This window comes from Typopeltis vanoorti, chromosome 5 (assembly GCF_054136105.1).
Source record: "Typopeltis vanoorti isolate ZY-2024b chromosome 5, IOZ_Tvanoo_1.0, whole genome shotgun sequence".
In the NCBI taxonomy this organism is placed as follows: Eukaryota; Metazoa; Arthropoda; class Arachnida; order Uropygi; family Thelyphonidae; genus Typopeltis; species Typopeltis vanoorti.
In genome coordinates this window covers 53,479,957-53,494,177 of record NC_143553.1, presented here as the reverse complement: position 1 = coordinate 53,494,177, position 14,221 = coordinate 53,479,957, and the positions used below count along the sequence as shown (strand labels likewise).

The window sequence follows — 14,221 nt, the reverse complement described above, 5'->3', positions numbered from 1 at the left end:
CTGCTTGAGAAAGTTTTCTCACAACAATTCAATAAATTTCTGTTCTCTCTGATCATGAGATTTCTCTTCTACCCAATCAATGTTTAGAAAATTAAAGTCACCCATAATGATCATTCGCTTGGTACCCATAAGGCTAAATTGGCGATGCATTTCTTTGTCCCCTGCAACTGAGCTGCCAGGTCTGTAGCAATACCCCACCATATAGCCTCAAACTCATCGCTACATGGGACATTGTTCCATCATTGCTTTCTTGTATTTCTACCCTAACTGTACTTAAGTCATCTGATATCATTAGTAGCACTCCTCCTCTCCTATCTCTTCTGTCATTCCTAAAAACAGTATATCTGCTACACTCGATCCCACTTACCATATCTGATTCTGATGGCCAGGTTTCACTAATGCCAACAATCTTAAGTCACATGGTATTCAATAAAGCATCAAACTCAATCCCTTTGTTTCTAATGCTCCTGGCATTTGTGTATAGACATAATAAATTATGACCTAGCCTATTCTTAAAATTAGATATGCAATGTATTTGGTCTTGTTCTAGAATTTTCTCTTTTCCCTCCCCAGGCATACTTAAAAGGTCCGAACCCAAAGCATATTTTTCCACTCCTTCGCCACATACATAACCATGTTCAAAGGCATTTATACCTTTATCACGTTTGTATACCATAGGTGAACTTTCACACACATTTTCCCCATTCCTCCCTTGATGATCTAGTTTCCCTGACTCTGCATTAAGTCTCATATCAAGAAGTAATTTCCCTAGGCTTCTGATGCCAAATGAATTCAAGTGCAGACCATCATTCTTATACAAATCTTTTCTGCCATCAAACACACCCCATACGTCTAAAAACTCGCATCCATATTTTCTGCATAGCCTGCGTGTGAAATCATTTATCATTACCTTCCTTAATTCAGTACTATCATATCTAGGTAGTAATTCTACAATTTCTTTCTCGCTTCTTCCAACAGACCTTTCATATCTTCTCTCATACTATGTTTGTCACCGCTTAAATTACTTGTACCTACCAGCATATTCACGTTTGGGAATCCCACCAGAATTTGGTGGCAGAGGATCGTGACCATTGGAAGTTCCTTGAAGATGTATGTATCACTGGGTATCAAATACATCAATAACAGATGTTTATTCAACTGCTAACATTTTTATGGATTTCAAACCAGCATCTTCTGAGCAGACAACCTGTTCACAACACACACACACACACACACACACACACACACACACACACACGTACTTAGTAATAAGTAACAGTGGAAGCAATTGAAAATTGTATGGGCAAAAGAAGTAATGTCTTACTTTGGCACCCTCTAATGTTGAATAAAATGAAGTTCATAGCTATTAGTCATTTTAAGATCGACTATCTACCACATATCTAGTAATTTAATGCAGCCATAACTGAGGTTTCGAGCGTGCTTCATAGCTGCTAATAACTCCAAAATAAAAATGTTAATTCCAACTTCTAATGGCCTCTGCGTAGCACTGTAGTTTTCTTCTCTAATTTTGTCAGTGTCTCAGATATCTCAAAGCACAGTCTGTCAGTCATAACCTGCTTTAATAATAGTAGCCAGTATATTTCTTATATTCTTAGATGCTAACACTTTTTTTTTCTCTTCATAATGAGCCAAGTTATAAGCAGAGGGTACTTTATACACTCTGGATGCAAAAGAAGATAAGAGTTCATCTGGCAAATAGATAGGTTAGTTGAAACGTGTGGTGGTTATTTATTTAGTACTTTATCTTTTGAGGTGTATTTGAGATCTAAGGGACAGAATAAAATTTTGCTTCAGTCTTGTTGAGGGGGGGGGGGGGAATAGGGAAAACGTACTTTTATCTATTTACAGGAGCAAATCCCCAAAAATAGGCGGTTCAGTTCTTTCAGAAAAGCTCTGTCATGGGAATAGAAACGTTATGTTAAAAAAAATTTTTTTTAAAAGCTTTATATATTACATAAAAATACATGCCCGAACATTTTCTTTAGGAAGCAGCAGCAGCACTTACCAGTTTCCTCAATCTAAACCATTGTTGATACATAAAGTAATTTGAGATTTGACAGACCAGCAGCAACCTCTGGCACAGGTAACTAGGCCAGCATACAATTTTTCGTCTTGCCAGTTTTGCATGATGAAAAAACCAGAGTAGGAGGAAAAACCCTGCAACCTCCATATGAGACCGGTTAACTTACTTGCAGTTGAAGAGCTATGAGAAAGGTTCTTTGGGATTCAAACCTAAGTCTTTTCAACCAGAGGATATGGTCTATACTACCAATTTAAACTATGGCTTAAAGAACATTAGATTAAAAGTAATTTTAATGTTAATTTCAAACTTCCTTTTCAAGTCTTGGTAACTTTGTTAAGCTAACCATGTTGTTATATCATTAACTTAATAGCATATATGGAGTAAAAGTGTATGTTAATGCTTTTAGTCAGTTTAAGAACACAAATCTATCTACCTATCAAAATAGGAGTTAATCTTTGCCTTCCTCTCAACACTCTTACCATTTTTAATGAAGTCTCCTTCCAAATATGCTGTGTATGTCAACTCTCCTCTTGGTAATTCCAACTATAATTTTCTCATACTGCAAATATCTTTCTTTCATGTAGTCTCATGTCTTTTATCATTACAATGGTACGAAAGTGATCTTTGTATTCTCATTGATCCAGATGGCTGTTCATCAAATAACAGAAATAGTCTTTACTGAAACAAGACCTTCATTTTTCCTTTCCATTCAGAATTTCAGGTCACTATCCAGCCTTGGTTTGCTTTGCTAATATGTGTGACAAGCCATTCTAAGAAAACTTAAGTATGTCTCAAGTGGCTGAAAACTAAACTCCAGATAACTTTGCATTCAGCACACACTGTAACTCACAACAGCTGGGAGAAAAAACTGTCTTTTTAAAGATGATCTTAATGGTTCACTGCTGAGATAATTTCTGCTTCTATGCTCTCACCTTTCACACATCCTGATATTACTATTGTAACATCAGCCAAAGGTAAGACCAACCTTTTTGGCATCATTCTTCTTTTTCAATTCCTGCACAAATGATGAAGAATCCTGAATGCCATAGACTTATGTCGTTGTTCTTCTATAAATTTCACTACTATTATTTCTCTTGTGCCTCCTAAGAATATCTCTAAACTATCTCTCTGGGACCCTTTTTCAAGCTCTGATGATATGTTTGTTTTAGCTGCGCCAGTCCTTCTATAAATTTCACTACTATTATTTCTCTTGTGCCTCCTAAGAATATCTCTAAACTATCTCTCTGGGACCCTTTTTCAAGCTCTGATGATATGTTTGTTTTAGCTGCGCCAGTCCTTCTATAAATTTCACTACTATTATTTCTCTTGTGCCGCCTAAGAATATCTCTAAACTATCTCTCTGGGACCCTTTTTCAAGCTCTGATGATATGTTTGTTTTAGTTGCGCCAGTCAGAGCTTTAGGACAGAAAATTCTTGTCCAAAGAAACTTTCCTGGAGGTTTACCTAACTTTATTAAATTAAGTAGCTTAAAGTAATCTTAGCATATAGTCATGGCCTAAATTGCTCTTAACTTCCTTTATATTCCCCTTATGCATAGGTCCGTAGTTTTATGAGTGGTAAAATCAGTCTCATGCTCAGACAAAACTCAGGCTTACATAGAAAAAGTTCTCAGACTACCAGTCCAACACAGTCACTAAATCACTGAGCACAAAGTTACTTTAAAGTTCTTTTTCATCCTAGTCAGTTCCTTCTTTCCTCTAAAGTTAATTATTACCATAGATATAAAAAGTTTCAGTACTTTACCGCCTTGACATGAAGATGTCGTGGTTCTTTCGTCCATCCTTTGTGAGGTGATATCTTTCTGCTATGGTAGATTGCCGCCACGTGGAAGTCATGTTCGTTACGAAATGGCCACCTTTCTTTGCTGTGCACTTGCTCATCTGATGGTTGGCTGTCGTTAGCTTGACCGCCATCAAAAGGAATCCTTTGCCAACTCAACATCGGCAAAAGCTTTACCGATGGCCCAATTTGGAGAACTGCTGTCATCTCGCGTATAGCATGCCAGACTCCTTCAGTTAGCACCTGGGAAGGAGATTGCAGTTCGGCACCATCGATCAGTCAGCACTGCTGGTCCACACGAGAAAAACCGGAACAGGAAAAAAACGGGGGGGGGGGGTTCAAACACGCATGAACTCTTACTTATCCTCTGATACAGTGCCCTCTTTCCACATTCGAATCTTATTCGCGGTGCCTTCCTATTCGCTCTTACGAAGTGGCATCATACCTCTCTCTCCTCAATGAGCGCTCTATTTGTAGAACGCGAGTTCCATTCGCTTTCTAAGAATGCCTTTGCCTCGGGTTTACATCATCGACGGTGGTTAGCAAGCAACCTTTGGACTCTTGTTAGCACATAGATACACGTTTTTGTATAGAGCATAATTAAACATTAATGTTTTAAACAATATGTTTAGACATACAATCTTTCTTCTATTTTTACTTCTGGTAAAAATGTGATATGTTCTATCATATAATATGCTTACTTTGCTAATAGTAAAAGTATTTTATTACTTATTGTGTTCTTGTTAAATCTTGAATGAATCATTCTTTTGTTGAAAGAGTTCTCATTCAAGATCCAAGGACATTTTTTATGGTCATTTCATATGTGAGAGACTGTTTAACCTGTAGCACATTAGTACTGTGGCTGAGAAGAAAATGAAAAGGAAAGAAGAAATCTGTTAATACTGTAGTTAATTCATTCAACACCCCTATAGATCCATGTTCAAGAAATGCAGAAGGAAGTGAAGAGTAAGAAATGCATGTATGAACAGTGAAAGTGGAGGTTTTATTGATACCACATCTGAGAGATTCTCCAAAAAAACTCTGCAGTTTCTCCAAATATTTCTACTGTGGAAATATTAGGAGAAACTGCAAAATCAAACTGTCTGAAAAAATAGTGAACTGGATCATTAATCAATAAGTTCTCTTATGTACTGAGTTAGAGTAATTTTAGTGGTACTGTCCAAACACAGATACGAGAACCTTAGTTGGCTGAGTGCCAAGAAGAGATAGTGTAGATAAGTTAATGTATAAATAGTCATCAATATACGAAATCGCGTGTATCATAAAAGAGAAGTTAATTTTCCAACATGTAATAATAAACAACTCATCCCATAAGACGGATTGATTACCCTATTATCGGAATGAATTCTCCTGCTGACGTGTTGAAGGGTCTCGGATCTGTGGGCGTACGAGAGCTGCATTGAGTAGTTGGATGGATTTGTTTATATAGAAATAAAGCTATGCCTCACATGGAAGAGAAAGCCTGTTTGGATGCTAAGAAGGCAATGTATGTATTGCCTTTGTAGCATCCTGGGATGTTAGAAAATCCCATCTTCTCATCTCATCTAAATATTTGGGTGTTCTCAAAAGTAAGACTGAAAAGTTTTTCTGCAAGAAATAAAACAGAATGTGGACAACATCTAGTCCCAATGGTATTATTCGAATGCACTGAATCTGTGTGCCCCAGAATTAATGCCTACATCATCTTGTTAATCTTTCCCAGTCATCTGCCATGGAATAAGCCTCAGTCTGTTCAAAAAAAATTTTTTTTTTAAAAATTGGGTGTGGCTTGGAGCACAGCCGGAGGGGTTTTACGTGAATACGTCATGCCAGTGGATTATACATGTGTTGGGAAGTGTAAATAAATGAAAACGAGTTTAATAATCGATAATTTTATTTATTACAGGTCTATGGTAAGAGTAGTAAGATACAATCGGTAGACAAAATACATCCAAGTTTCTGGCGAAAGTCAAATCAATACAAGGGTTACCTAGCATGGTCGCCATGGTCTGAACGTATGTGAGATTAAACTTGCATTCCAAAAAGTCCTGCAGTGATTGGTTTTGTTACACATTGACAATGAAGTCATCGGTGATGATGATGGGCATATGCAGGTCTGGCTTGATACACTGGAGATTATTTTCTTTATTCTTTTAGAGTATTGCAGCAATGATCGATTGATACAACATTCTATCGCTGACGATGAAATGTTCAGATGAATGTGCACAGCTCCGAGGACAAATTTAGATACACCGTTGATCGTTACGTCATCCAGGCATATATCTCCCACTGATGGTTCTTCGACTCTAAGCTTACGACTGACATCAATGGTAACGATACGTTGACAATTAGTGAAGCTGTTGAGGTTCCTGTATATGGCGACTCCACCAGCGGTGCATTTGGATGAAGTTGACGGTTGATTGCATCGCCTTTCTATGGCAATATTCTTACATGCTTTAAGTTCGAAACCAGATACGTTCACAGATGTGGCATTGTCCATCCAGGTTTCACTGATGACCAAGTAGTCAGATCTGTTCATAATGGACTCAGTTTTGATATCTTCGGCGTGCTCCACCAGACTTGGTGCGCTGATCACTGCGACAAGTAAGACTCCCTGCTGTGAGTTTTCGCAGTTGTCATGATCATCACTATGTTTAATATCTGGACCTCCTGTGATCGCCAATCATTGACCACAGAAACTGTCAACTCGCTTAACTGGTGTCAGCAAATGGTGTTTCTTCATTCTTTCATATCTCCCTGACAGTGGGTGCTGAATTTAATTGATAACCATGATAAAATTTATAATAGTCTCTGTCGTTAGTGAAATACAGCCCATTGATAGAAGTGACTCTGCTCAGTGCAACATACACCAGTTGATTTTGTTGAGACTTGTCGTACTGAAAGATGACTCGATCGAAAGTGTTTCCTCGCAATTTGTGAATCGTTATGGCACAAGCAGGCTTGCCGACCTCCAGTGCTCTTCCATTGTTACCGATCTTCCGAAATCCACATCCATTTCATTCAGTCCATCTTCCGAAGCGGTGGCATAGTTGCTTACGTCATTTACATCCATGGGTTCATGCGGCACCACTGCCACGTGCTGTGCAGCTTCCAATTTCTTTCACTCCCGATACTTCCTTATTCGTTCTGACCTAGACATTGGGATGTTATTGGAAAGCTGATGAGCTACTCTTTCCTGTCATGTGTTCAGCTTATTTCTAGCTGGCTTTATGGCAAATATAGGCAGACATTGTGAAATTTCTAAAATTTTTCAACTTCCACATTTTCTTCACCAACACTGTATTGAAATTTAAGAATTATGCATTAAATAGATCTCAATGAGAACTGCTGATTGACGCTAAAACGAGTGTTGTACCATGACAAAGTGCAAAGTTATACTGAGTGGAAGTTTCCGAGGTGTGGTGGATCGTACACAAAATGGTGGAACCCCCACTGCCACCCGCAGCACAAGGCGTGCTATATGAAGGTCATTGACGAATCTTCATTCTCTCAGCTATTGAATGATATAAGTTTGGTTTGGCTACCTTTAATACTTTAGAAATTGTTAAGCCAAACCTTATTGAATGATTTTGTTACACTCAACTTTTCGTCTAGTACCCCCAGTACTGTTCTGAATTTAAAGATGTATTCATGTTCATAAAAAGGGGAAGGGGGAAAGAGGAATAAAACACAATCAATAATCAAACTATTGCCCTACTGCTCTTATTTCAGTTAAGAAATCATAGAGAAGGTCATTAGTAGCCGTCTTTTTCATTGTATAGATGTTAATTACAAGCATTTTGGATCTCGCCACCTTCAATCTCCTACACATCGATTATGTTTAAAAGAAATTTACCATTTACTTCTCTATTTTTAATATAGTCCTTTTTGTAGGAAAATAAAATTAGAAAAGAATTAATAAAATATGCAAGTTGATCACCTTTAATTCACTAGTATCTTCTATTTTCTTTAAATTTTCTCTTTAATTTTTTAAAATGTATTTTTGCAGGAGGCTGTAGTTTACAGGATGGTGAACGTCTGATATTTTATAATCATGCTTCAGAAGTGTCAGAATTGCCTCGGTAACACCCAGAATCATCACTGTGATAAATTGGGTAGTAGTCTAGTCTGTGACAAATACAATCTCTGTATAGCTAAAATGTTTTAGGTGCAATGGGGTGAGAAACCTATAAATGTACAGTTTTTGGATATCTTAAATGAACTGGGACAAAATACTCCGAATATCTTAAGAAATGATAATTATCAGGTGAAATATTTAAAAATGTTGATTAGATACTATCAGATTCAGTGCATATCACTACAGAATTTATTAAAATGAAGCGGCTGAATTCTTTTTCGGCCCACTTCATTTGAATGAATATGATAAATTTTCATATTTGCAATAAATGTTTTTATATTATATAATTTTAAAATACTGAAAATTTTCCCTCAGGAGAAAAAAAAAGACCAATCTGTAGCAGCAACTTTTTAATATATCCCTGAAAATTATCATGTCTGTAAATTGAGCTTATGATAGTCCTAGTACTTCAGTTTTATCCCTGTACTTTTTTTTTTTTTTAAAAAAGTCCTAATTGTTATCTACTGCTGTTCCGTGTAATTTTATGTATCTACTTTTAAATAAAATTAGATAAACTTTTGTTTATTTCATCTGTTTATCCATATCCAGAGAATCACCATCTCTGTTATAGCAAATAGCAATTTCCTTTTTTGTTTTTTAACTAACTAAACAAATACCTTGCACATGAAATTATTCTATTCATGAATACTGTTTCCATACTAAAAGAAGACTTCACTATGAGTTTGTTTTTTTAATATTTAAAATGCAATCCTATTATGAGTGTACTGTAATTCATGCCTTGCAAGTATAGATGCTTAGAGCCACTATAGTGAACCCATCTTAGTATGTAAGCAAAGTTTCTGCTGTAGTTTTTGCCTGGTCTAATATAGAAGACACTCATGCTTGGTAAGATAATACACTTATGCTGGGTAAGTAAATACAAAAGATAAATCATTTGTATTTATTGAACACTGTTATCTGACAGCATTAAAGATGTTTAAATTTATCTACAAGTATTATAATGCCAGTGGTCTAGCACATAATGGATTATTTGATCTATACATTCTACTTTTAGCACATGGTTTACTACAGGCAAAATATATACATCAAATATACTTTTTTTTCCTCTTGAATTTGCCATGTTAACCAACATTTCTAGTTATTCAACATTCCTTCTTCCATCCCATGTAAGATTTGTTAATATGATTAATGCATTTTACCAAAATACATACTCATTGTATGTGCTATCTGTTAACAGCTTTGGAAGGAAAACATTTTCAGTATGTGCAAACTTGGTTATCTAAGAATCAACCATAGAAATTCTAGCTAGTCTGTTGCTAACCAACTATTGTGGTTGAAATTTCTTGGTTTAGTTCAATAGCATGAGGACTATTTCTACAAACAGTAAAAAGTTTGTAGAAAAAGTTCTCATTAAAAAAAAAAAAGTAGATAAGCCCATCCTGTTCAAAAAAAACTTCTTCTCATAACTTGGCTCTCCTTTATTTTTTTAATTTCTGTAAAAGGTGCATGCATGTCAGAAATTTCCTTGCTGCTGCTTTAACTTGATTCCAACAGATTCTTCTTACTAATACTATGACTTTACAACAACTTGAACAGATTCTACAATGTATATGACAATGTTTTCTTCAAATTTCAGCATTCGGTGTGTGATTCAGTGTTTCCTCTCTTCAATCTAATATAATATTTGCATATTACGGTTCACAGCTGAAAGGTGTTCGTTTTCCATTCTTCCTTTGGATGTGTTACTTTTTAACAGTTTTTTTTACTTATACACAACAGTTGCATCAGACAAATTCAATATATATAATAATCAACAAAATAAATGCCAGCATCAATCATTTGCTGAAGTTGTATTATGATTTGTAGTCAGAGCAAAGTTGCAGCACTTTATGACTGGATCACCTTCAGCTATGCAGCTGGAGATGCCTTTCAAAATAATAGAATAACAAATATAAAAATAATTCTTCTTTTGGAATTAAGTTCACCATAATTAGCAGAGTTTAATAAGTACTGAATTACTGTATTTAGAGAGCAAACAATTTACTTTTGCACTAACCAATACTTTTTAAACTGTCATTAATTAGTTACTGTAATCTGTCTTTATCTCTGTAATATACTATTTACACAGGCACATACACACACAGTGATCTCTCAATTAACCTACCTTCAATCATCAGACTGATTTTCTGCTGTAGAATAATTGGATAATGGAGGGATTACTGGGCTAAGTTCTATTTAAAGGGAAAAAATTAGCTTGAGATATTTATTGATTTTTAAATATAAAGAGGGACCTGGTCAAGCATTTTAATTAGAAATTAACCTAATTACATAAAATACAATTGATTAGCTTTTTTATATACAAAATAGCAAATGCAATATTTAAGACCAAACTTCTACTTGATATATTCTTTTTTTCTCCATCAATTTTAAGTAGTCCTCAGCAGAAATGGTATCCATTTGTCCCTCTTCTTTCAAAACAGTGATCAAAGCTTCCCTCACATCTTGCGGCATTTGTTTTGCATTACCAGCTACATAAACCCATGCACCCTCAGAATAAATAAGGTGCCATAATAGAGCTTTCTGTTCTAACATCCTATGTTGCACATAACTACAAAACAAAGAAATGGTTTATATTAAAATGTGAAAGGCTTAAAAAGTATAATTATAAATCAAATGTTATTAAAATTAAAGTATTACTAATTAAAATAACACTAATTAACAGTATAAAAGCTCTTACTATAAATATTAATTTGTTATTTAGTAAAGGTATAAAAAAGTTAGAATCTTCACTTCACATGAAATTCGTGCACATGCATACCAGAAAAGGATTATTTAGCAGTCTATCAATTATGGTGGTTAAATAAAAGCTTGTTCTTTGCATATCACAATCATCAAGTTCCTGGCATATACTATGAACTGTGTAACAAATCAGTGTTACAGATTGTGCAGTAGAAGGGTGCATGGGAAGACAAGAAATGTGTTGCCTTGAGGTGATACTGAATAATAACAGTGTACAGAAAGAGCTGTATGAAGATAAAGTTCAACAGAATACACAATTGGAGAGGTTGCCATTCTTTAGACAAGTTTGGGAATAGAGATATGTATAGTATATCATGGAGCAGTAACAGAAATGAGGCTACTACTTTTTCTATATGCAAATCTAGAGAGTATCAAGAACAAAGAGAATGGGTTTGTGGCAATGACACATACTATCTGAAATTTTTTGTATCAGTAAAACATGCTGGACAGATGATTTTCTGACAAGAACAAAAGAGTATATGAGAACACGTTTCAGCAAGATACAATGGGGATGGAAGAGTGCTTCTTATGATATTAAAAGAAGGGGGTGACAGTGATGGCCTATAGTGTACAGTGCAAATTAAGAACAAAACCTTCAGTGGAGTGTTGCTATAGACCAGGTAAGTAACAGAGGGTGATAAGCCGGAAATCTTCAGGTAAATAAGTTTGGCAAGAATAGTGATCAGTATGAGGGATTTTAACTATGAAAATAAAGACTGGTCAGAGATAGAAATAAGGGGACTAAATTTCAGAAATTCTTGACAAAGGAGATCATTAGGATTGATAGTTTAGATTTGGTCATAGCATCAGAGGATATGATGATTTGATGTAAGTTGTCATCCTTGCATCCCTCCTGAAAATGATTGCACAATCTGACTTGGAGACTGAGTAGGCATTTGTACATGGTCAAAGAGAAGGGAATTACAATGGAAGTGATTATAATGAAAACAAACAGGAATTTGAAAATATGAAAAAGATAAAAAAAAAAAAAAGGGCTTGAGCTAGAAAGTGTCTAGTACAGTAAGGAAGGAAAAATTAAAATATGAGAATTGTGAACAAATGATCTTGTTAGATGAAAACAATGGCTGGCACAGAAATATAGTGGAGCTGTTTAACGACCATTTCATTAAGGTATTTTTATCCAGGTAAAGCAGGTTTTATTTCTAGAGGAATGGAAAAGATTGAAGGAAAAAGAATTTTCATATTCAAGTTTCCATAGCTGTCATGTTTGATATGTTAAAGTTTTGGGAAGAACTACTACATATAGTGAGAATGAAAACAATGTCTAACTTAACTAAATATTTACATGCCAACATTTCATCAGGTCAAGATAGCATTATCTAGGGGCTCCTGAATGGCACACTTCCTTACTCTGTAGGACGTAAAATGATCTACAGAGCAACGAAGTGAGAGGAATGATATTCTTTAGTTAACGCTGATGGAATATAAGGTAGTGCTTCAAAATTTGTGTAGAACACTAAGTTCTATATTACTTGGGCTGCTTCCAAGAATAGTCTGATTTGAAGTCTCTTTCTAAGGCATATTGTGCTAATCAACTATTTGGATGCACATTAGCAGGGAGGATACTGTATACATACTGAGAAAAGAAAGAGGTTCTGATGGGCTTTTTCTCAGGAAGGTAGAGGTTTGTAGACTTGTTATAATCCTATCTATCAGTAGTACCTTTTGATGCGATTTGTGTGTGTGTGTAAAATCTGGTTTAGGAGGTAGTTAAAAAAGCTTGGCAAGGATTTTTCTTGGAATGATGTTGACAAAATTTGCTCTACTGTGGCGGTTGTTGCTGGACAAAGGTGGCGACTTGAAGAAGCAAAAAGCTATCTTCAGCTTGTGAGAGTGGATTTACAGTAGACTGAACAATTTGTACCCAGAGTATCCAAGTAATATACACACTGCTTTAATTAATGATAAAATATCTTCTTCCTAACATGGAATTTAGGCCAAGTGGCCTGTTCCAGTCTTGTGCCATCTCTTTCTTGGTTTTCCACTTATTTTGTATCTGTATAATATTTTTGGTAGTTTGCTGTTGTCCATTCTATTTAAATGTTCTAGCCATTTTTGTTTATACTGTCTTATGTAGTAATTAATTGGTTTTATTTTCAGGGATTGTAAGATTTCTTCATTTGTTTTGTGGTCCCACTTGGTATATCCAGCTGTTTTTTCTGAGGAACTTAATTTCTGCTGTTTGAATTCGTTTTTCATGATAAAATATATTTTATTATAAAGATATTGAAATGAAAGTGACCAAGAATTGATCTAAATGTTGACAATGGCAGAGCATTTGCAAAACCAAAACTAAATTATTTTGATTGTATGTACAGCTTTAGGACACAACACACTAAAATATTGAAAAAAAGTTAAAAATCAATGTTTTTATGAAGGTATAAGAAATTTACTTCCAACAAAAGCACATGATGACAATATTGTCAAGCCCATTAACAAAGAATGCATCAGACCAATGCAATCTACATAACGTTGACAGAGAATCATCAGCAACTCTAAAAAACATTCCAAACCTCAACAAATTTGGGTGCATGAAACTACCCCAAATTTGGGAGACTTACATTATGAGAACTTCAGCCCAACTGCCAAGACAACAAAATTAGCCCACCAGAGGGCACCATTAGGACTTTAGGAACAATATTAGTTTCTTGCCTTCTTCCTCATTGTATGACCAACGTATAAGCCTTGCTACTAGAACTACGTAACTTCATGCAGCATACACTGATTTACCATAGATCAGACAGTGGAGAATGAGAGAGAAAAAAAAAAAAAAAATAGAATACTATGGAGTAATACTGATCCAGATTTTCTATTTAATTATAAATAAAACAAGTTCTACTAACCACACTACCAGCCTAAAATATTCCAAGATAACTGGCACAGAAGTTTCTGTCTGATATCTGTATATGGTTTAGGTAGATGTATGAGAAAGCTGATCTGCGGCCTCATTTCCCTTAATACCAACATGGCTTGGAATCCAACAGGAGCATACATCAAAATGTATATTTAGTTATACTTCCATAACTAAATCTAACTCATAGAAATGTTCCTATGAGTCTAAATATATGATTCAATATGATATATTTTAGTGTAAGCTCTATCACATACAGCTCAGATACTGTAAAGTTGCTACGCTAATGGGATTTGTGCAGATATAATGTTGTCTGGGAGGACAATATTATATGAACAAAAATGACAGATAATCATTCCAAGACTGTGGAGGACCCATCTGCAACCATTACAGCAACCAGAACAAGCCTCAAAGAAAATCTCAATATGAGAGGACTTCAGAAATGTTTAATGTAGTTCTGTTTTTAATTTATTTTTTAAAAAAAATTTATTTTAATTTATTTGTTTAATATTATTAATTTGGTGTTTTCACAAAAAGTTAGGCTAGGTAAAAGATTAATAAGCAATCAGATTCATTTGATCTTTGATGACCTCAATATACATTTGAT

The 14,221-nt window shown here is 35.1% G+C and overlaps 2 protein-coding genes across 4 annotated transcripts in view; one reads left to right on the top strand and one right to left on the bottom strand.

Moving 5' to 3' along the window:
• LOC150106416 (dysferlin-like) overlaps positions 1 to 8,502 on the top strand; it is a 328,783-nt gene extending 320,281 nt beyond the window's left edge. For all 3 annotated transcript variants that reach the window (XM_090393128.1, XM_090393127.1, XM_090393129.1), the window contains exon 51: positions 7,854 to 8,502. In XM_090393128.1, coding sequence (XP_090249254.1) covers positions 7,854 to 7,886 — 33 coding nt within the window. In that variant the 3' untranslated portion in view covers positions 7,887 to 8,502. The remainder of the gene's footprint in view (positions 1 to 7,853) is intronic.
• A 1,731-nt stretch (positions 8,503 to 10,233) lies between these two features.
• LOC150106415 (NADPH-dependent diflavin oxidoreductase 1-like) overlaps positions 10,234 to 14,221 on the bottom strand; it is a 72,797-nt gene continuing 68,809 nt past the window's right edge. Inside the window, exon 5 of the mRNA XM_090392434.1 lies at positions 10,234 to 10,551. Within this exon, the coding sequence (XP_090248560.1) occupies positions 10,323 to 10,551 (229 nt within the window). The 3' untranslated portion in view covers positions 10,234 to 10,322. The remainder of the gene's footprint in view (positions 10,552 to 14,221) is intronic.